The 22,056-nt window shown below is 43.6% G+C and overlaps 1 protein-coding gene, 1 long non-coding RNA gene and 1 other non-coding gene across 4 annotated transcripts; 1 reads left to right on the forward strand and 2 right to left on the reverse strand.

The window, feature by feature from the left end:
- Positions 1–8,647: 8,647 nt before the first annotated feature.
- On the forward strand, positions 8,648–14,030 carry LOC123446256 (protein transport protein sec24). Of its 2 annotated transcripts, none has more exons than XM_045122932.1 (14): positions 8,648–9,070; positions 9,194–9,265; positions 9,582–9,635; positions 9,740–9,915; positions 10,001–10,187; positions 10,337–10,482; positions 10,570–10,724; positions 10,840–10,921; positions 11,146–11,261; positions 11,839–11,934; positions 12,195–12,318; positions 12,651–12,916; positions 13,114–13,328; positions 13,425–14,030. In XM_045122932.1, the coding sequence occupies exons 1-14, from the start codon at positions 8,743–8,745 to the stop codon at positions 13,649–13,651; spliced, it is 2,244 nt and encodes a 747-aa protein (XP_044978867.1). In that variant the 5' UTR covers positions 8,648–8,742; the 3' UTR covers positions 13,652–14,030. The 2 variants fall into 2 exon arrangements, with proteins under 2 accessions (XP_044978867.1, XP_044978874.1); XM_045122939.1 differs by having other exon boundaries at positions 8,654–9,070; positions 12,201–12,318.
- A 2,233-nt stretch (positions 14,031–16,263) lies between these two features.
- On the reverse strand, positions 16,264–16,343 carry TRNAL-UAG. The gene has a single exon. It is a non-coding gene; the product is annotated as a tRNA-Leu (tRNA).
- A 1,191-nt stretch (positions 16,344–17,534) lies between these two features.
- Positions 17,535–20,894, reverse strand: LOC123415397. The gene is made up of 2 exons (XR_006615122.1): positions 20,408–20,894; positions 17,535–17,829 (listed from the first exon to the last, which is right to left on the reverse strand). It is a non-coding gene; the product is annotated as an uncharacterized LOC123415397 (long non-coding RNA).
- Between the last annotated feature and the right edge of the window lie 1,162 nt (positions 20,895–22,056).

Below are 22,056 nucleotides of genomic sequence, written 5' to 3' on the forward strand. Positions count from 1 at the left end.
CCTAGAGAAAACCAAGCTGAAAGACGATGGGAGCAACTATGCGGACTGGGCTCATAACTTAAAGCTCACCCTGATGGCTTCCAAGAAGGCATATGTCCTTAATGAACCACTAGGTGATCCTCCCATTCTCGCGGCAACCCAGGACGTTAGGAACGCCTGGCAGTCACGGAGTGATGACTACTCTCTCGTTCAGTGCGGCATGCTTTACACTTTAGAACCGGGGCTCCAAAGGCGTTTTGAGCAACACGAAGCATATGAGATGTTCGAGGAGCTGAAACTTGTTTTTCAAGCTCATGCCCGGGTCGAGAGATATGAAGTCTCTGACAAATTATTTAGCTATAAGATGGAGGAGAATAGTTCTGTCAGTGAGCACATACTCAGAATGTTTGGGTTGCACAACCGCTTGACTCAACTGGGAGTTGAACTTCCGGATGATGGGGTCATTGACAGAATCCTCCAGCCGCTTCCACCTAGCTACAAAGGCTTTATGATGAATTGCAACATGCAAGGGATGGAAAAGACTACTCCCGAGTTGTATTCAATGCTGAAATCTGCAAAGGAGGAAATCAAGAAAGAGCATCAAGTGTTGATGGTTAATAAGACCACCAGTTTCAAGAAAGGAAAGGGTAAGAAAAGCTTCAAGAAAGACGGCAAAGATTTTGCCGCGCCCGGTAAGCCAGTTGCCAGGAAGAAGTCAAAGAAAGGACCTAAGCTTGAGACTAAGTGCTACTATTGCAAGGGAACCGGTCACTGGAAGCGGAATTGCCCCAAGTACTTAGCGGACAAGAAGGCCGGCAACGTCAAAGGTATATGTGATATACTTGTTATTGATGTGTACCTTACCAGCGCTCATAGTAGCTCCTGGCTATTTGATACCGGTGTTGTTGCTCACATTTGCAACTCTAAGCAAGAACTACAGAACAAGCGTAGGCTGGCTAAGGACGAGGTGACGATGCGCGTCGGGAATGGTTTCAAGGTCGATGTGATCGCCATCGGCAGGCTACCTCTACATCTACCTTCGGGATTAGTTATAAACCTTAATAATTGTTATTCAGTACCAGCTTTAAGCATGAACATTGTATCGGGATCTCGCTTGATGCAAGATGGCTACTCATTTATATCTGAGAATAAAGGTTGTTCTATTTATATGAGTGGTATGTTTTATGGTCATGCACCGCTGGTTAATGGTTTATTCCTGATGAATCTCGACCATGATGTTACACATATTCATAGTGTGAGTGCTAAAAGATGCAAGGTTGATAATGATAGTCCCACATACTTGTGGCACTGCCGCCTTAGTCATATCGGCGTAAAGCGCATGAAGAAACTCCATACAGATGGACTTTTGGAGTCACTTGATTTTGAATCATTTGACACATGCAAACTGTGCCTCATGAGCAAGATGACCAAGACTCCGTTCTCCGGAACAATGGAGCGAGCAACTAACTTGTTGGAAATAATACATACCGATGTATGCGGTCCAATGAGCGTTGAAGCTCGCGGTGGCTATCGTTATGTTCTTACCCTCACTGATGATTTAAGTAGATATGGATATGTCTACTTAATGAAGCACAAGTCTGAAACCTTTGAAAAGTTCAAGGAACTTCAGAGTGAGGTGGAGAATCAACGCGACAAGAAAATAAAGTTTCTACGATCTGATCGTGGAGGAGAATATTTGAGTCATGAGTTTGGCACACACTCATGGAAATGTGGAATTGTTTCACAACTCATGCCGCCTGGCACACCACAGCGCAACGGTGTGTCTGAACGTTGTAATCGCACTTTATTGGATATGGTGTAATCTATGATGTCTCTTACTGATTTACCGCTATCATTTTGGGGATATGCATTGGAAACTGCCGCATTCACTTTAAATAGGGCACCGTCTAAATCCGTTGAGAGGACACCGTATGAATTATGGTTTGGCAAGAAAACTAAGTCGTTGTTTCTTAAAGTTTGGGGCTGCGATGCTTACGTGAAGAAACTTCAACCAGAGAAGCTCGAACCCAAAGTGGAAAAATGCGTCTTCATAGGATACCCTAAGGAAACTATTGGGTACACCTTCTATCTTAGATCCAAATGCAAGATCTTTGTTGCTAAGAACAAATCCTTTCTAGAGAAAGAGTTTCTCTCAAAAGAAGTAAGTGGGAGAAAAATAGAACTTGATAAGGTAATTGTACCTCCTCTCGAACCGGAGAGTAGCGTAGCGCAAGAAAGTGTTTATGAGGCGCCTGCACCGGCTTGAGATGAAGTTAATGATGATGATCATGACACTTCGGATCAAGTTTCTATTGAACCTCGAAGGTCGACAAGGGTACGCTCCGCACCAGAGTGGTACGGCGACCCTGTCATGGAAATCATGTTGTTAGACAACAGTGAACCTTTGAACTATGAAGAAGCGATGGCGGGCCCGGATTCCAACAAATGGCTTGATGCCATGAAATCTGAGATAGGATCCATGTATGAGAACAAAGTATGGACTTTCGTGGACTTGCCCGATGATCTGCGAGCCATAGAAAATAAATGGATCTTCAAGAAGAAGACTCACGCGGATGGTAATGTGACCATCTATAAGGCTCGACTTGTCGCTAAGGGTTATCGACAAGTTCAAGGGATCGAATACGATGACACCTTCTCACCCGTAGCGATGCTGAAGTCGGTCCGAATCATGTTAGCAATTGCCGCATCTTATGATTGTGAAATCTGGCAAATGGATGTCAAAACAGCATTCCTGAACGGCTTTCTTAAAGAAGAATTGTATATGATACAATTGGAAGGTTTTGTCGATCCTAGCAGTGCTAACAAGGTATGCAAGCTCCTGCGCTCCATCTATGGGTTGGTGCAAGCATCTCGGAGTTGGAACATTCGCTTTGATGAGGTGATCAAAGCGTTTTGGTTTATACAGACTTATGGAGAAGCATGTATTTACAAGAAAGTGAGTGGGAGCTCCGTAGCATTTCTCATATTATATGTGGATGACATATTGTTGATGGGAAATGATATAGAACTATTGAAAAGCATCAAGGCCTATTTGAATAAGAGTTTTTCAATGAAGGACCTTGGAGAAGCTGCTTACATATTAGGCATCAAGATCTATAGAGATAGATCGAGACGCCTCATAGGTCTTTCACAAAGTACATACCTTGACAAGATATTGAGGAAGTTCAATATGGAGAAGGCTAAGAAGGGGTTCTTGCCTGTATTGCAAGGTGTGAGGTTGAGTGCGACTCAACGACCGACCACGGCGGAAGATAGAAAAAAGATGAGTACCGTCCCCTATGCTTCAGCCATAGGCTCTATCATGTATGCCATGTTGTTTGCCAGACCTGATGTGAACCTTGCCATAAGTTTGGTAGGGAGGTACCAGAGTGATCCATGAGTGGATCACTGGACAACGGTCAAGAATATCCTAAAGTACCTGAAAAGGACTAAAGATATGTTTCTCGTCTATGGAGGTGCCGAAGAGCTCATCGTAAAGGGTTACGTCGATGCTAGCTTCGACACAGATCCGGATGACTCCAAGTCACAAACCGGATACGTGTACATTTTGAATAATGGGGCAGTAAGCTGGTGCAGTTGCAAGCAAAGCGTCTTGGCGGCATCTACATGCGAAGCGGAGTACATAGCTGCTTAGGAAGCACCACGGGAAGGAGTCTGGATGAAGGAGTTCATCACTGACCTAGGAGTGATTCCAAGTGCGTCGGGCCTCATGACTCTGTTATGTGACAACACTGGAGCTATTGCTATTGCAAAGGAGCCCAGGTTTCACAAGAAGACCAAGCACATCAAGCGCCGCTTCAACTCCATTCGTGGATACATCAAGGATGGATATATAGATATTTGTAAAGTACATACGGATCTAAATATCGCAGACCCATTGACTAAACCTCTTCCACGAGGAAAGCATGATCAACACCAGAACTCTATGGGTGTTCCATTCATCACAATGTAACTAGATTATTGACTCTAGTGCAAGTGGATGACTGTTGGAAATATGCCCTAGAGGCGACAATAAAGTAGTTATTATGATATTTCCAGTTCATGATAATTGTCTATTATTCATGCTATAATTGTATTAACCAGAAACTGTAATACATGTGTGAATATATAGATCACAATGTGTCCCTAGTGAGCCTCTAGTTGGCTAGCTCGTTGATCAATAGATGATCATGGTTTCTTGATCATGGACATTGGATGTCATTGATAACGGGATCACATCATTGGAGAATGATGTGATGGACAAGACCCAATCCTAAGCATAGCACTAGATCGTGTTGTTCGTCTGCTAAAGCTTTTCTAATGTCAAGTATCATTTCCTTAGTCTGTGAGATTGTGCAACTCCCGGATACCGTAGGGGTGCTTTGGGTGTACCAAACGTCACAACGTAACTGGGTGATTATAAAGGTGCACTACGGGTATCTCCGAAAGTGTCTATTGAGTTGTACGAATTGAGACAGGGATTTGTCACTCCGTATGACGGAGAGGTATCTCTGGGCCCACTCGATAATTCATCACCTTATTGAGCTCAGTGTGACTAAGGGGTTAGCCACGGGATGATGTGTTACGGAACGAGTAAAGAGACTTGCCGGTAACGACATTGAACAAGGTATAGGGATACCGATGATCGAATCTCGGGCAAGTATCATACCGATAGACAAAGGGAATTGCATACAGGGTTGATTGAGTCCTTGACATCGTGGACCATGTGGGAACCAACATAGATATCCAGACCCCCGCTGTTGGTTATTGGCCGGAGAGATGTCTCGGTCATGTATGCACGTCTCTCGAACCCGTAGGGTCTACACACATAAGGTTCGATGACGCCAGGGTTATAGGGAAATAGTGTACGTGGTTACTGAAGGTTGTTCGGAATCCTGGATGAGATCCCAGACGTCAGGAGGAGCTCCGGAATGGTCCGGAGGTAAAGATTTATATATAGGAAGTGAGATTTTGGACACCGAAAATGTTTCGGGCGTCACCGGTAACGTATCGGGACCACCTGGAGGGGCCACCGGCCCCGGGAGGCTACACGGGCCAAGTGTGGGAGGGAACCAGCCCCTTGGTGGGCTGGTGCGCCTCCCACCCAGCCCAAGGGGCAGCAAGGAGGTGGAGGGGGCAAACCCTAGGCGTGGGAGGGGGCCCAAGGCCCACCTAGGGTGTCGCCCTCCCCTCTCGACCCTGGCCGCCGCCCCCTTGGCCCCAGATGGGATGCCTCCACCCCTAGGGTGGAAACCCTAGAGGTGGCCCACCCTCCTCCCTCCCTCCTATAAATAGCGGGGGTATTGGGGCTGATTTGAGACACGAAAACTCTCTCTCTCTCTCTCTCGGCGCATCCCTACCCCTCTCTCTCCTCATCCTCCGCATAGCTTGGCGAAGCTCTGCCGGAGAACCTCGTAGCTCCATCGCCACCACGCTGTCGTGTTGCCGGAGCTCTCCCTCAACCTCTCCCTTCTCCTTGCTGGATCACGACGTGGGAGACATCACCGGGCTGTACGTGTGTTGAACGCGGAGGTGCCGTAGTTCGGCACATACTTCGGAATCTACCGCGATCTGTATCGCAGTGAGTATGACTCCATCAACCGCGTTTATAGTAACGCTTCCGCTTAGCGATCTTCAAAGGTATGAAGATGCTCTACAATCTCTCTCGTTGCTGGTTTCTCCATAGATAGATCCTTGTATGGCGTAGGAAATTACTACGATACCCAACATGTTTAACATCTACAATAACGTTATATTCAGGTTCTACATATTTTTCTAATCAAATTCTATATATAATATTTTAAAATTAAAATTAGATTTTAAAAAATATGGATATTTCTGAACCAAGGAATTTAGGTCGATTAAACCAAATATCGGGGGTTTCCTTGCAAAAAAATAAAATGTTTTCCTTGACTTACTTAAACCTATAATGCGAATTGATTTCAAGAAACAACACGAGATCTTCTATAAAAGGCGTGATGTGTGAGGAAAAACGCTCCTTTCTTTATTAGTATGTATAAATTTAATTTAAAAAATTAGGTGACTCTTTGTTGCACGTTTTAAAATGTGAAATTATCATTTTTATTGTGTGCAAATCTACTATTTTTAATCCAATATTGTTCTTTTAGGTTTCTATCAATTGGTAGGGTTTGGGAAAGTAGTTGACTCATCATCTAGTCTCACAATTAAAAATGGGGTGATGTTTTCTTAGTTCCAGTCAAATCAACGTTATTCATTGGATTGAAATCCAAGGCCTACAACCTGAGCTTCCTTATCACATTTCAATGCTTCTTCTTACTCCTCACATCACATCACCCCCTCTCAGGTGTACCTCTTGCCTCTCCTCCTTCATCAATGTCACAACGAGCTGTGTTATCTCTGTCTACTATAAGATCCTGACAAGTTCTTGTTGGCGCCGCCATGATAAGGCATGGCATCATCATCTTTATCCCTAGCGTCGAATTTGAGCATTGATCAAAACAAGTAATGCTCTACCTTAACCCGCCACCCCTATGCCACATCTGCGCTGGCGAGGCTGGCGCCAACTATGTCGTTTTTGTCCCTTGTGTGGTCCTAGCTAGTCCTTGTGAGGGCACCGCACTAGGGCATCTTGCCCTCGTCTTTGCCTCACCTTCTTCTTCTGAAACTAGTTTCGTCGGTCGCCTTAGCAACCATGCTCTTTTTTATTTGAGCAACCGCGAATTTAGAAAGGAAGAGAGGAGACAAATGGAGAAACCTAGATTTGTCCAATGTTTTTTATTGCGAATCAACCTAGAGTTGGATGGTTAGAAGGACAGTGAAATCCCTAGCCTACGAGAGTTTAAGTCCTAGACTTGATACTAGTCCTCGCATTTTCATGAATTTATTTCAAGCCTTCGGCGATGTGCATGATGTGGATACCCATAATAGGTAGGCCCATGAAGGGACAAAGTATTATAGAGCATAGGAGCCGCATGACAGATGGGCTCAAATCAATCTCAACCACCCAGGAAGTTACTCCGACAACATTTGAATCGCCACTACCCGAATGATAAGGTACTCAAACGGGAATTATTCGACCAAATGATATACTCAGCGGGTGTTTCTTTACAGGGACTTTTTGCTTTAGGGACTAAAAAAAGTCCCTTTTAGTCCCATGTGAAAGAAACAGGAGGGACTTTTAGGGACTAAAAGGGGGTATTTGGGACTAAAGGAAGAAGTCGCTATGAGAGGGACTTTTTGAGACTTTTTTGACACCTTTTTCAACAGTGCCCTTACTTTTAACATGTCATTTAATAACTTTTAGTACATTACTAGGGGTAACATGGTCTTTTTTGCATGTCATTTAATGACCTCTAGTCCCTGTTTAATCCCTGGAAAGAAACATGTAGGGACTAGGAACTTTTTAGTTGAGACTAAAAAAATCCTAGGACTTTTTAAAGAAACACGACCTCAGGATGGAAGGCATCCGAAGCATCATGGTGCATTCGTTATTTACTTTGTAAAACCCACTATACCTCATAGTGGATGATATTGATGATTTGTAGTGGGCACAATTAATATCCCCACTTATAACATAGTAGAAGATGAGGGGGTGTCACACTTTTTATAAGCCATCCCTCACCTCTTAGCTCCGGGCCGAGGCACTAAGGCCCTGTTTGGAACCACAATAGATTATAATAATCTGGATTATGAAGATAGACTATATAATCTGGTTTATAAAAATAATCTAGGTGAACATGTTTGGAGGCCAAATTATATTGTGATCCAGGTTTTATATTGTACAATGACATATCTGCCCTCTGTTTTTTAGCTGCAAAGGTAATAATCTAGGTAGTCATGTTTGAAGGACGGTGGCGGGGGCAGTAGGTAATTATCTCAAAGTTTCCAAGGGTAATGGATCATTAGTAATCCATAATCTGATTTTAGCTGGGGTTGGTTAGATTATGAGTTTTTAATAATCTGGCCATCTAGTTTTTATAAACTGCAATATAATCTGTCATGTTTGAAGACATAATAGATTATAAAAATCAGATTATATAATGTGAGTGGTTCCAAATAGGGCTTAATTCATTCACCTCTCTTTATCTTTCTCTTTCATACGCTCTCACATGCTCCTTGTATCTCGGTGTTCATACATAGAACAAAGAAATCTGCTTTGAAGCACGTACGAGACACAAGGCTTCACCGTAAGAGGCCCGAGCTCGTAAAAACACTCGTGTCATCCGTTTGCATCTTAATAAATCCTTCTCCTTTATTCTATCCCTTTTTTATTGTCAGGATCATTCATACGACAATGCATTCAATGGAAGAAGACGTTCACATCAACTACGAAGGCATATGTGTCAACTTTGTTAATCTCAAGATGATATGTTAAGATGATATGCCCACACAATTTCTCAAAGATGCTTATAAATATGCACGTGTTTATAGGGATGCGTATGTACGTATATATGATCGCCTGTCTGGATTGTGTTAAAAACGATTTTGGAGAACAAAAATGGAGTACTTCTCATAGCGTAGCATTGATTTCCGCTTTTGTAAACGACGTCCGCCCGAAACTAGGCCTGGTGACGTATTTTAAACCTAGCACAGCCGTAAGATCATCAATGTGCGGCTTAGATAAACACAGCCATTGCGGAACGCGAAAATGCGTCAATTACCGCGTGCGGCGTCAGACCCGACCCCCAGGGGCCAGTGTGTCAGATCGCGAGTCGCGCCCCTCGCCCCCTCCGTCCGTCCCCACCCCGCCGATCCCGACACCGGAGCCCGTGACCCGTCGCCATGGCGGTGCGCGCGACGGTCTCCCGCTTCCCCGTGACGCAGGCGGCGCTGGACGAGTGCGGCATCCAGTGGGGCATCTCCGTGACGCCCTTCGCCGCCGCCGACGAGCTCGGCCAGCCGCCCGCCATCGCCGACCGCGGCGACCGCCTCCCGCGCTGCGAGCGCTGCTGGGCCTACTTCAACACCTTCTGCGACGTGGAGCGCTGGGGCTGGGCCTGCGCGCTCTGCAGCACCCTCAACGGCTTCGACGACGACGCCGTCCGCCGCTTCCAGCGCCCAGAAGCTTGCCCCGAGCTCAGCGCCTCCTTCATCGACTTCGAGATCCCAGGTAGTCGCGCCTGCCCCGCTCTGTGTTTTTGTGCGCGAGCGACAGTGCCTGCTGGAGCCTTGTGATTTTTTTTAGTTCGATTCTCATGGCTTGAATGGTACTAACTGTGTTGTGTTTGTGCAGTGGATGAGGCAGATGGTGCAGGTGAAGGTGTGACGGCGCGGCCTGTCTATGTGGCGGCTGTGGATCTTGCTTGTAAGTTAAATTGTGCTGCTTAACGCGTCGCGATCATGAAATTCTGTATTGCTGGAAGTTAATTTTACCTGCCTGTTACATTTCTTATGGTGTTACCCATGTAAGCCACCTATAAGAGAAGCCTATAAAACGATAATACTTAGAGTGAGTGGGTATAGCTCAAATTCTTGTTGGTTTATATGACAAAAATTGCATTTACGAGACTTGATACTCCGTGTCAAATTTCAGTTGGATTCTCAAATAGTCTCTCGAGGTTGTGCTATGCTTTATATGATCCTCATAAGAACTGATTGTTGCCCTGTTTCAATGTCTTCAGGTTCTGAAGAGTTCCTGGAACTCATCAAGAGTGCACTTCTGGCAGCGCTAGAAGGTTAACATGTGTAATTTGCTGATTTTTTTGTTGCTCAAACAACACTGTGTCGTTAACGAGTCAAGTTTCCCCTTATTCTCAATTGGGTTTTCTCTGTGCAACAGCTCTGATTCCAGGCTCCCTGTTTGGGCTTATCACATTCAGCCACAAGATTGGGTTGTATGATGTACAAGGTCCAATGCCTGTTGTGAAAAATGTTTTCATCCCTCCAGACTCAGAAGAAGATGGACTGGCTGTCGCCCTTGAAGATGCCATGCCCCTACTTTCCTTTTTGGCCCCTGTATGTTACAGAACTACAGGAAGTGTTACAGGTTGGTTTAGTCAATCTCAGGATACCATTTAACTGTAAGTTAATCTATGAGCAGGTTGATACATGCAAGGACAGAATTGCCGCTGCCCTGGATACACTGCGGCCTACATCTTCATGGGAGAGAGGTGCTGCTTCTGGGCAGGAACCAGATACAGTTTTGCTTGGCGGGCGGGGTTTTGGAACGGCCATGTCTTCTCTAATTGACTACTTGAGTTCAGAGTATGGTTCTACTTTTGCTTTGGGTAAGTTAACACGCCTCTTTCTACAATTTTTAAATGCTTCTTGTCAGGTAGGCAATTATGTTTGTGAAGATGGTGTATTTTGCAAAGAGTTTTGTACTTGCTGTTTTCATGCCTAACTACCAACTGTTTCTTGTTAATATAAAAAACAGCTAGGGTATTTGCTTTTCTCTCTGGTGCTCCTGATTATGGAGATGGTCAACTAGACACTAGGAGATATGGTGAGCAATATGCTAGCAAAGGGGAAGATGCTGACCTTGCGTTGCTCCCTGAGCAGATACCTTTCTACAGAGACCTGGTAAGGTTATGTTGCTTTTGTAGAGAAAAAAATTACATTTGCTTAACCGTGTCTATCCTTTAGTGAGTTTAGTGAAATTTTGAACAGGCAGCTGTTGCTGTTCAATCAGGAGTATGTGTAGACATATTTGCTGTAACGGATGAATACACCGATTTGGCTTCGTTGAAGTTTTTGAGCATCGAAAGTGGTGGCTCGTTATTTCTCTATGCAAGTGCGGATGATTCAACACTTCCTCAGGACATGTGAGCTTGATCTTATGACTGCCCTCTGTATTTTGTTTTTGAAATTCCACTGCCTAGGTTCCTGATAAAATATGAATGGTCTTTTCCTCATTGCCTTGTCTTTTCTTCTGAACAGATATCGCCTGTTGAGTCGACCCTATGCATTTGGTTGTGTTCTAAGGCTGAGAACATCTCCAGATTTTGAGCCCGGACACTCTGTAAGATTCAAGCTACCTGTGTCCACATTATCTCTAGGATTAAATCCCGTGTGTGTCACTGCAAAATTTTATAATCCACCTTGGGTGCCACTGATTTTTTGGGTCTGGACCCACATGTCATTGCTACAATGAGTGGATGGTTACAAAATTTTGCGGTGACAGATAAGGATTTGACCCTTAACCATATTGTACTCTCTAATGTTAATGCATCCATCCTTTTACAGTATGGCCATTTCTTCCCTGATCCTCAATATGAAAATGTGCAACATATTATCTGCTGTGATTCTTTTGCTACTTATGCGTATGACTTTGACTTTACCCATGCCGATGGCTTCTCCAGGTATTTTATTTTTATCTTCACCATTTGACGTATTAGTTGCTGTTGATAATGGATATGTTGAATTTGAATCCATGCCAAGCGTATGAGGTGTGCAGGAATAAGATATCTGATATGCCTAATGCTATGGGTGAAAAAGTTCTGATATGATATGATTACATAAATTGGTTATATTCAGCATAGGTCCTGCTGTTCTGTGTGAGAGAAATTCCCACAATCAAATCCTTTTGCTTGCAGTTATTTTTCTAGTAATCAAGGTAAACACTGACACATAGCAAGTGCAGAGAAGCATTTTTTTTGTCTAACTGTTAAAACTTCAGCTCATTTCAGCCATATGAAATGTAGTGGAATGCCGATCTTATGATAATGTACATGGATGGGTAATTCAACATGCTAAGGCACAAATAATTTTCATTACATGATCATTTATAGAGTATCTAAGAGAGCTTATGCGCTATATAAGCATAATTCATTTTCGCTATCTGAAGAAACCTATTTTTTGGTGGATCCTGTTAATTTTATTGTGCATGTCTGATACTTCTCACTAGAGGTGAGGTAATGTGATTTTCAATGTTTACAGGCACACAGAACCTGCTGTTGTACAGATCGCTTTTCAGTACAGTGTCATTGAGCCTGTGGAGGAGGCATCAGGGAATGACTCACAATCATATCCAAGGTACAAAACATCTGAACTTCTTAATTTCCCAGGCATCCTTCTTAGTTGTCAAGCGTTAACTAGTTTTTGGATGCCTCACCTCTTGTGATGTTAGTTTATGTCAGCTATTTCTTGTGCTTACATTGGTTATTCATCTTATAATCTCTCCATTCCATCTTTCATGTTTCTGTTTGTTTGTTTTGCTGGTCTGCATGTAGCCAACTGAAACATGTACTGTCCAAAAACTTATTTTTGTTGTTTGTAATGTTACATCTCTGCAGCTACAGGTTTTGTCTGAAGAGGCGGTTGAGGATAAAGACATTGCAGTATCGACCGGCTAATAATATCAATGAAATCTATGACAGTGTTGATCAAGAGGCTGTCCTACATATCCTTGTTCATAAGGTATTCATGTTTAGTTTATTTAATCGTACACAGTTTCCTCTGTTGATATTCACCAGGTTGGGATAGGAAAGATCGTTGAAAAATAAATGGTGGAGGTGATTAATTGCAAGATATGCCGATAAGATTATAATGTTTTGACCATTTGGTTTATTTTGTATGTATTTTGACTGAAATCCAAAATTAATTTCTAGCTGATCTTTTTGCAGGGAAGATGTTCTGCCTTTTTGTTATTGCATGCCCTGGGATTTTTTTATTTTTTATTTATTTTGAGGTTCACATGGATACTATTTTTGTCTTCCTAACTTGATTCTTCTATGGAACACTGCCATCAGGTCATTCTAGTTTCATTGGAAAATGGGGTTAGAGAAGGCAGGCATTCGGTGCATGATTGGCTGGCTATCCTTATAACTCGGTATAATGATGCGTTGAGATCGGATCCACGAAATCCAGAATCACACATTGATATAGACTTCTCACAATGTCCACATCTGCAAACGATACCTCAGTTTGTTTTTGGATTGTTGAGGAGCCCTCTTCTTCGCTTGCATGAAGAAGGCATCCACCCAGATTACCGGATATATCTTCAATGCCTTTTCAGGTACGTGGTTCGCAAAGCCTAGTGCTTGCAAGTCTTGGAGAACGTCCAAAAACATATTTCATGTGGCTAGAGTTACTTCCGACAACAAAATTAATAATTTGTTGCTGCTGCAGTGATATGTCGTGCTTTCTTGTGAATCAATGTGAATTAATTTCTCACTTCAAAGTTTATAAGTCTTCTCTGAACTATTCTTGCAGCGCACTGGAGCCATCTTCTCTAGCCAAAGCTATATATCCGCTTTTAATTTCATACTCCTCACCCAACAAGCAAGCATTCCCACGGCACACTTTGAGCCGTGCTGCTCTAACGATGAGTGAGAGCCCGATATTTCTTCTGGATGCATTTACCAACCTTATCGTTTACTATTCATCGACGGCTGATCCTTCACTTCCTTTTCCTCCACCCCATGACTGTAAGCACACCACCCTTCTACACTTTGCTGGGCATTTTTTTTCATGCCTCTTTTCCTCAGCCGCTTACTTTGTTGGTGACTAAACATATCGGGCAGGTCTTTTGAGAACAAAGATTAACGCGCTGAAGCAGGACAGGTGTATCACACCAAAGCTTACGTTTGTGCGTGGAGGACAGGACGATTCGTCACTGTTTGAGAACTATCTTATTGAAGAGCAAGATGTTGATGGTTCGGGGTATGCAAGTGGTAATGGTTTTATAGCATTCCGTGAGGGTATAAGGAATGAAGTGGCAGAAATCCTCAAGGAAGAAAGTGGCAGCTAGCTGCCTAGCTTCTGACTGCTATGGCCCTGTGGGTTCCGAAGATGGTGTAGATTGTGTCAAGAGCTCCTTGTTAACCTTTTGGCGTAGACTGTTAACTTTACTCGCCTAAAATTGATAGAGATATAGTCATGGAGTAATAAGGAGGGGAGGTTTGTTTTCATCTTACAGTAGTTGCTTGTGTCAATACCAGAATAGCTCAATGTTGTAGGGTGGTCTTTCAGAGTAAAACCTTCTATTCTTCTATTTACTGTACATCTCATATCGGTTGCTTTTTCACCTTTTCTGACAGTAGCAAAGATACTCATGAAAAGGATATCACATTAGTTTTACAGTAATGCAATATACCGCTGGGGGCTTGCCCAGAACTGGATCTCATCTACATTTAGCTGTGTGCCTGTGTTAGTGATTATAATTCCTGGGGAGATTCTGATCCGGACATATTCAACATGGATAGATTTTATGCCGATTTCACTACGTATACCTATCAATACACCACCCATACTGATACTTGTACGTACATTCATGATGAGACGCAGCAATATAGATCAGGACTTCCCAAAAGGGCCGTCGAAGACAGGGATAGTCTTGCCCGCCCGGTGATCATCAGCGCTTTTTGTTGGCGAGGAAGGCTGCTGCAACGACGGCTGCAATCCCTCCCGCGACCATCAGCATCAGCACGAGGTTGAGCCCCCCAGCCTTCTCCACCTTGCAGAAACAGACGCCATTTCAGTCCTCAGAATGCAAACTGCAATTCTTTATTTTTTTTCTTTTTTGTTGAGAAATGCAAGGCTGGTGTCATTTGTGCAGGCCTGACGCGCGAACCTTGTGCTCGCACGGCTGCTGCTCTCGTGCGTTCGCGATGGCGCCGGAGGTGCCGTCCGCAGCACCGGGGGCTCCAGCAGGAGCTCCTCCGTTCAGCTCGCCGATGGTTCCTGCTGTGTGCTCTGCCGGCTCGTCGTCGTCGCTGCTGGAGCTGGAGCTGCTGCTGCTGCTGCTGGAGCTGCTGCTGCTGCTCTTCCTGCGGGCGTCTTGAGCCCTTCTTCCTTCCTCCGGGGAGTTCACCTCCTCCGGTGAACCTTCCATAATTTCTCGCATTTCTCGGGGAATCCTGCCCTGCGGACTGCGGTGGCCGGCAGGTGCCGTGCTGTGCGTCTATCAACAAGCGATTCTCCCCCGCTATGCTCGAGACGGGAGGTAGAGGAGAGGGAAGAAGGAGAGGAGAGGAGGCGCAGGCTGCGGCTGCATTTCAGGAGGTGTGCTAGAATTTGGCTGGCATTCCGGTTTCGGCTCCGCATGCCCTGCTCACGTTTCCGCATGCTCATCGGTTCTGAACACAATGACAACATAGACTTATCTCGTTCGAAAATAATAATCATAGTAATCATCGACCAAAATTTCGCAAATAGGAAAAATAAATAAACCGTGATACATGAAACTAATAAGGAGAACGAAAAAGTTCAGACGGGTGCTGTAGACACTACTTGTTCCGCTGTTCCTTCCGCATTGCCGGACTACTCACTTCAGAAAAATCAATCCAGAAACCAGTTTAGGGCTGTTGCAGCGCTGGCCTGGCCTGGCCTGCCGGCACAACTTAGAAGAGGAGATCAGCTACGATGGCTCAGAAAATCATCACGGCGGACACGGCGGCAGCGCCTACGACCACGGCCGGCCAAGCCAACGGCAAGAAGGCCGCTGCAGCACTCTTGCTCTCCGCCGCGGGTGACGGGGCGGGCGAGCTCGTGGCCGGCGCCGACGTTCCGGAAGACGGGCTCGCCGCCGCCGCGTCACCCGTGGGGGCCGGAGCCAGGGCTGGTCCGGGGGAGGATGGGGGAGCGGCAGGGACCGGGGGCGCGCGCCGGTGGTGACCGTGGTTCGCCCAGCGCGCGTCGCCCACCGCTCTCACCGCTGGCACGGCGAGGCCCGCAACGACCACCAACATGGACAGGAAAACCATGCGCGTTCCGGGCGAAGCCATGCGATCCACCGAGCTTCGTCCCAAGAATTCTAGCGAGGATCGTGATCGAAAATGTGCTAGCAGTGTACGTACGACTACTGGAGCCTGGTGCTGGACGCTTATGAGCGATGCACACAGATCATACGAGATAATCTTATATATCAGCTGTATTTATATAGGAGGTTTGAGGCGTGGTACTGGGAGGCGTTTAACCGGTCAGTTATGGGCGTAATTCCAGTGCGCGTGCGGGGGAAATCTGATCGTGTTTATGCGCACAGCGTGAAACCGACGATGCAAATCATCAGTACTTGCCTAAATTATCAGCATGGAATTTAATGGTTGCCGAATGATCGTGTGCATGCTCTGCTGGGAACTTTATTTCCTGATTAGATTTGAGCTATTTTTGGATGTGATCGACATATGTATCTTTTGTTTAGCGTTTCATAACGTCGGGCTAAAGGGTGCACGTTTTGTTTTTCTTCCGAAGTTACGATGAACGGCTTTTGAGATGTATGTTCTTACAACTTCAAAGAAAAGAGTTTTCGCAAAAAAAAAAAAAGTCAAAGAAAAGAGAAAGAAAAATGCATGTTCTCCTGTAAAGATGTACTTTATGTTTAGTTGCAAACTCAACGACAAATGGGAAATAAAAGAAAAAATGTGACAGCTGTGGGATTTGAACCCACGCCCTTTCGGACCAGAGCCTAAATCTGGCGCCTTAGACCACTCGGCCAAACTGTCATTGGTGGCTATCTGGCCATGTTCTCATTCATGTACGTATCTACTAACACTTTCGTTATTAGAAAGAGCACATGTGAATCTAGTTTCTTTTTTCTTCTTTCTTTCGATCGCTTGCTTAACCCTTGCACATACACTTTCGTTTCTTTATGACACCCTTGATGCAAGTTTGCCTTGCATGATCCGGATTGCTTCTAGGAGTAGCTAAATGACAACTGTTGTAGCTGAGAATCAATTCAAAGATTTCAGCAAATGTGGATGAATCTCATAGCTTGCTTATACTTTTTTTTAGTTAGTAATTGTACTTATCATGCAAATGGAAACTCCTATAAAAGAGACATAAGTGTGCGATCAAACAAAATAAGTAAGTAGTGGGGCAAGTACTCAAATGTGACAAACAAGCATATACACTTGAGAAAAGCCAAACAGAGTACAAAGCTAAACATCTAGATATGCAACGCAGTAAGGTAGATACACATAAATTATTCACAACAATCACAGAGAAAGATAGAAGAGAAAAACTCGAAGCATAGAGTAGTTACTGAAAGTAATACAATGTGAGGAAATAGGACCGGTTGCTCGTAGAAGACAAGGTCATTTGTTCATACAGTTTGAGTTGCTAGCACAACTCTACGTATAGTTGGAGAGGTTGAGCCACAACGCTGTGGACACGAAGTCTTCGCCTTGTTCTCCCCGAGCTAGGTTCCAGGAACCCACCCAGTAACTCAAGGTAGATCTTGAGGTGATCTCTGGACCTTTGCGGTCCAGTTCTTTGTTGAGTCCACAATCTAGATGCTCTTGAACACATTTCTAACCATCTAAAGGATGTGCAATCCTCAAAAGTGAAAAGTCCTAGTTTAGCTTCGATCAAATTCTTCAGTGATGCTCAATCACATAGTAGTTTTTAGGCTCTGGGTTTTTCCTCCTTTAGATTTCTCTCAAATATTTTGAATGATGGGTTGCTCAAGCACCATTTGTCAAATCACTCGAAGCATCCATCCACAAATGGTTGGAGGTAGGTATCTGTTAATAGTCGGTGGCAAACCAGGGCAACAGAAATGAGTGTTGGAGGCAGGCCATCAAACGTACACACGACACATGGTGAAACGGTCGGATTTCAAAATTAGGCCACTAGACCTACATACTGAACATGGCATCCAACTCCTCAGCGAAGAATTTAACTAAGTCCCCAAGGAAATGAATCTTCGACATCGAAGCTAAATAGCCCACTTAGATGGATATTTCAGAATCATCACTCGGATGAATGAGTTTGGATTGAGCGCACACAAAGACTTCAATCTCAGTGTTCACTTAAAAAAATCTCCCTTACTATTACAGTTTGTCTTGCGACTCAATAGAAGAAATGAAACTAGTAAACAATAGTCTGCTCGACAGCTTCTGGATGATGCATTCCGAATTCTTCAATTGTTCCACACAATCTTTAGGGGTCATACTCTTTGGCTGAACCAAAATCAGCAGGGACTTTAACCTATGCATATGCACAAACACATTAGTCCCGAATTATTTTGTTATTAACCATCCAAAACTTTAGAGAATAATTATATGCACTTATGATATTCCCATTTTTGTACCAATTGATGATAACCAGTTAATGATTCAAGGAGGGATAATAAGGTTGAAAGTAAAAAAAACATTGCAAATTTTGAATTCAACGATATCGAAAGAACTCCCCATGAAGATGTGTATATAAGATGAATTTGTATTGGAATCAAATGCACGTGGAGGTTGATATAGTGGAGAACTTCCCCTAAATCTTTGAATTCGTAGGCATGTATATTGTACATAAGATATAACTTGAGTAATTGAAACAATTCATGAAACAATGATCTCCGAGGAATGGGCATCATGCATATAAGATAACAAAGTTAAAGCATGCACTAGGAATAAGAGTATATAACACACATAGAGGATCACATAATTAAGCATTTACAACACATTAAGAATCAAATCAAAGAACAAGTGTTGCAACTCGAGGAAAACCCGAGAAAATATCTCTGAAGCTATTAACACTACTTCATCTCCCCCTTTGTCATCAAAAGACCAAAACGTTCAGAAAACATAGGAAATATACTCATCCAAGGAGCTCGAAGATGATGAATATGCTGATGTGGAGGTTGAGGTAGTCGACGTCGGAGTAGCTTCAGGAGAAATGCTTGGCCTAGAAGGACCTACTGGAGTGTGTTCAAGAAGAATTGAAGGAGCCAATGGAGATTATGCAATATCAATGATGCAACCTTCTTATATTTCTGTGCCATCTAAAGAGCTTGACTTAGATAACGATGGAGTTGCATGCAGAGTAAGTTATTCCCTTGGAACAATTTGCACCATCAATATTATTTGTGAATGCCCATCTAGTTAAGATCTTCTGCATAGTACTCAAGTTGTTTGATTTGAACCCACACACTTTCGGACTAGCACAAAATTTGGCGCCTTAGACCACTCGACCATAATGTCAATGATATTGATGTAGAAATCTTCCTATTATGTACTACTAATAGATTGATTTTCTCGAAGAGAAGTCCGCTTATTAATCTGGTTTCATTTTCCTTTTCTTTGGGAGGTTGTATCTTGATAAGATCATTGGTGCAAGTTATCCATGCAAGATTCAAATTGGTCCAGGAATTAGGCATGCATGCTTCAAGATAAACATAACTGATACTATTAACTAGCTAAATCATAATTTTCATAACTTAGAATCAACGGGGATGCAAAAGGCGACTAGGTTTCCTTCTTAGGGATGCTGCCGTTGTCGGTTTCCCTCACCTCCAGGTGCCTTGCCGTGTCGGTGAGGTGGGGGGATCATCTATTTGGGTTGACTCAATAGTCTTTGGTCGACCTATCTTTAGTTAGGGGTTAAGTGTAAGTGTCTGGCTGACAGTGATGAGGTGATCAACAACAAGGAATAAGTTCTCATCGCCATGTCTTCTAGCAATGTTGTTTTGGCATTGGTGGAGGCTCTATGGAGCTTCAATGAGGGCCAGATCTTGGGCCTTGCTTTGGTCTTCATTCTGCCTATGTGTTCAAAGGTGCTCTTCAAAGGGGATGATGTGGCAACATGTTTCCTTTTCCAATTTCTTCTCCATCCTAGTTGGTCAAATGGGGATCTATAGGGGAACTTGCAATGTTTGTGCCCCCTTATCTACCTGGCGGGAGTTGGGATTATTTTATGGGCTTCCTAGGTGACAACTTCTCTGGGATGGTGATCTATCTAGATCGTGATCGCACATGTTATTATTGTCTACAGTGATGACTTTTCACTCACTGCTTCCCCAAACTTTTGGGTTTCCACAAGGTTACTCCGCAAAATGGAGACCCGGAGACAGAGAAATCTTTATTTACGATGCACCACTGGTGGATGAGGAAGTAAGACGACATTGATTCCTGCAGGGAGTTACGAGTAGTTTCTTATTCTTGTAAGGAAGTTCTTATAAGGGATGATTCTTTCTTGCATATAGCATTCAACCTTTTCAAAGAAAAACACTTAAAACTAATGGCAAATACATTTTAGTCAATGTCGGTGAACGTGATCACTTGCTTCGCCTTTTGTTTTAACAATAATAATATATTATTCCATTTTTGAAAATGAAGATAACTCATCCTTTGCATTAATTTATGCACACATCTATATTTAACTTGTTATGCAAACTACTGCCAAGCACTGATGCCAAACAAATTGGCTTACGCAGAAGGAAAGGAAAAACAAGGAGATCCACATAGGAGATGCCTCACGATAACTTCTCCAAAATCCTACAACAAACCTTGTGACATCGGACCATAATCCGCCAATCGAGTGACATATGAGACGACAAAGAGTGCAACTCTCCAAGATCATAACTTCAAGAAGAAATTATCGCTGGTACAACTATGTTGGCGGATCTTACCACAAATCAAACTGGAGCTATCACCCTTGAAGTAGAATTTCAAACTGACATATTCAACAAAGAACTGATAAAACTGATACATTCAACAAAGAACTGATACGCAAACGTCCATGATGCCATATCCAGTCAGTTGACTAATTAAGAACACACTGGAAAGAACATTACCACCATCAGCCACAAGATACACCATCCGAACACCACAACTCGCTTGGTCCCAGATCGGGCTCGCGGGCGAGCCACACAAGCACTACTTGGCGGCCTGTAGAGCCATGCTCCACGCACCGGCCGCCTCGTAGCATCTCGAGCGCCGCCACACTGTTGTTGTACCATAAGGGCCATATCGGCCCGTTCAAGGGAAGAATAGGCTAGATCCAATCTGATCACCACACATGCAGTATAAGACGGCAACATGCACTCAGATGGATCCCTTCTACTCACACGACACATACGACCACCGCGCTCAAAGCGTGTCGGCTACCTCCGCCGTGGGGAAATCCCCGCCGCCCCCGTCACCGACAACCGCACGGCTTTGCTCGACAGTTGCCTCGGGAGGCGGCAAGGAGAAAAGGGAGAGTAGGTGGGAGACGCTGGAGATCTAGGGTTGTATCCCCTCGCGCCGCCGGGAGGAGGGCGACACGAGGGAAAACTTTTAGTAGTGGTCTGGCTCGGCTTCCCTCACCTAGCATAGTATTTTATAGCAAAAATTAATACTCACTTTTTCTCAAAAATTTGGTACCAGCATTTAATGTATTTAATGTTAAGGATTTTATGTGTGGAATCAATTGATGTATACGGTAATGTTGAGCCTTTTTTTCTTCAAAAAAATGTTGATGCTTTGATATGCAACAAACTTTGGAACATGGCACCTTGCTAGAGCAAGAGAATCTTATTGGGGAAGAATCTCTGCATCAGAAAGGGTTGAGAGCGACGTTGCAATCTATGTACATACCTATACGGCTATACCTAATAATAATAATAATAATAATAATAATAATAATACAAAGGAACTAGGTTTTATTAGTTTTCCATACATTTATTAGTCTTTTTAGGACACATATGTTTACTAGTTGTTGTTCTGTTAAGGAGGAAGTCTTATTATATAAATTCAGTATGTAATTGGGCTATCTATGAGCATGTGGGTCAACTCGGCCTTCCTTGTGTTAAATTGCCTTCATGCACACCCCTTATCATCACTGGATAAATAGCCTCTTCTCAACAAAAAAGGTAAACATTCTATCCCCCTAAAAAGGTAAACAACCAAAAAAAGGTAAATAACCTTTATTATCCTAAAAAAAGGTAAATAGCCTTTAAAAAATAAATCATGTAATGGGATCGAAATGTGATCGCTACAAAAGAACTTATAACACACAAACCAAAGAAACAGGGTAGAAGGCCTACCCTATTAACATGGACACGTTAGAAAAAAAGGAAACTGAAGATAAGGAGCGAGAGATCCACCTCAAAAATAAACTACCACTGCTACACATGCATGCGACAACCTTTTGTTTGTTTACCGACGAGCCAGGAGATATGAAAAGATCGAATAACGCTTTGATTACAACACGATCTCGATTCTACCTAGAATCTAGAAGCCCATTGCTTAAAGGGAAAACGTGCTCGACCGAACGGTTGGCCGGGCGACCCTATGTCTCGTTGTAAGCGAGACAAAAGCCAAGCTTTGTATCGGGGAAGCTCCAAATGGGTCGGCCCAACTGGGTGGGAGGCAATAACTGTCTTTTTTTTATGTTTTATGTTTTCTTTTTTCTTTTTGTTTTACTTTTGTTTGTACTTTAAAACATTCTAAATGTATATTA

This window comes from Hordeum vulgare, chromosome 1H (genome assembly GCF_904849725.1).
Source record: "Hordeum vulgare subsp. vulgare chromosome 1H, MorexV3_pseudomolecules_assembly, whole genome shotgun sequence".
Lineage (NCBI taxonomy): Eukaryota > Viridiplantae > Streptophyta > Magnoliopsida > Poales > Poaceae > Hordeum > Hordeum vulgare.

What these genes read in the sequence shown, in the direction of transcription:
- LOC123446256 (XM_045122932.1), top strand. Translation starts at nt 8,743, where the DNA reads ATGGCGGTGCGCGCGACGGTCTCCCGCTTCCCCGTGACGCAGGCGGCG. An exon ending in TCAACACTTCCTCAGGACAT is followed by an intron (nt 10,725 to 10,839) that starts GTGAGCTTGATC and finishes TCTTCTGAACAG; the next exon opens with ATATCGCCTGTTGAGTCGAC. An exon ending in TACATATCCTTGTTCATAAG is followed by an intron (nt 12,319 to 12,650) that starts GTATTCATGTTT and finishes CACTGCCATCAG; the next exon opens with GTCATTCTAGTTTCATTGGA.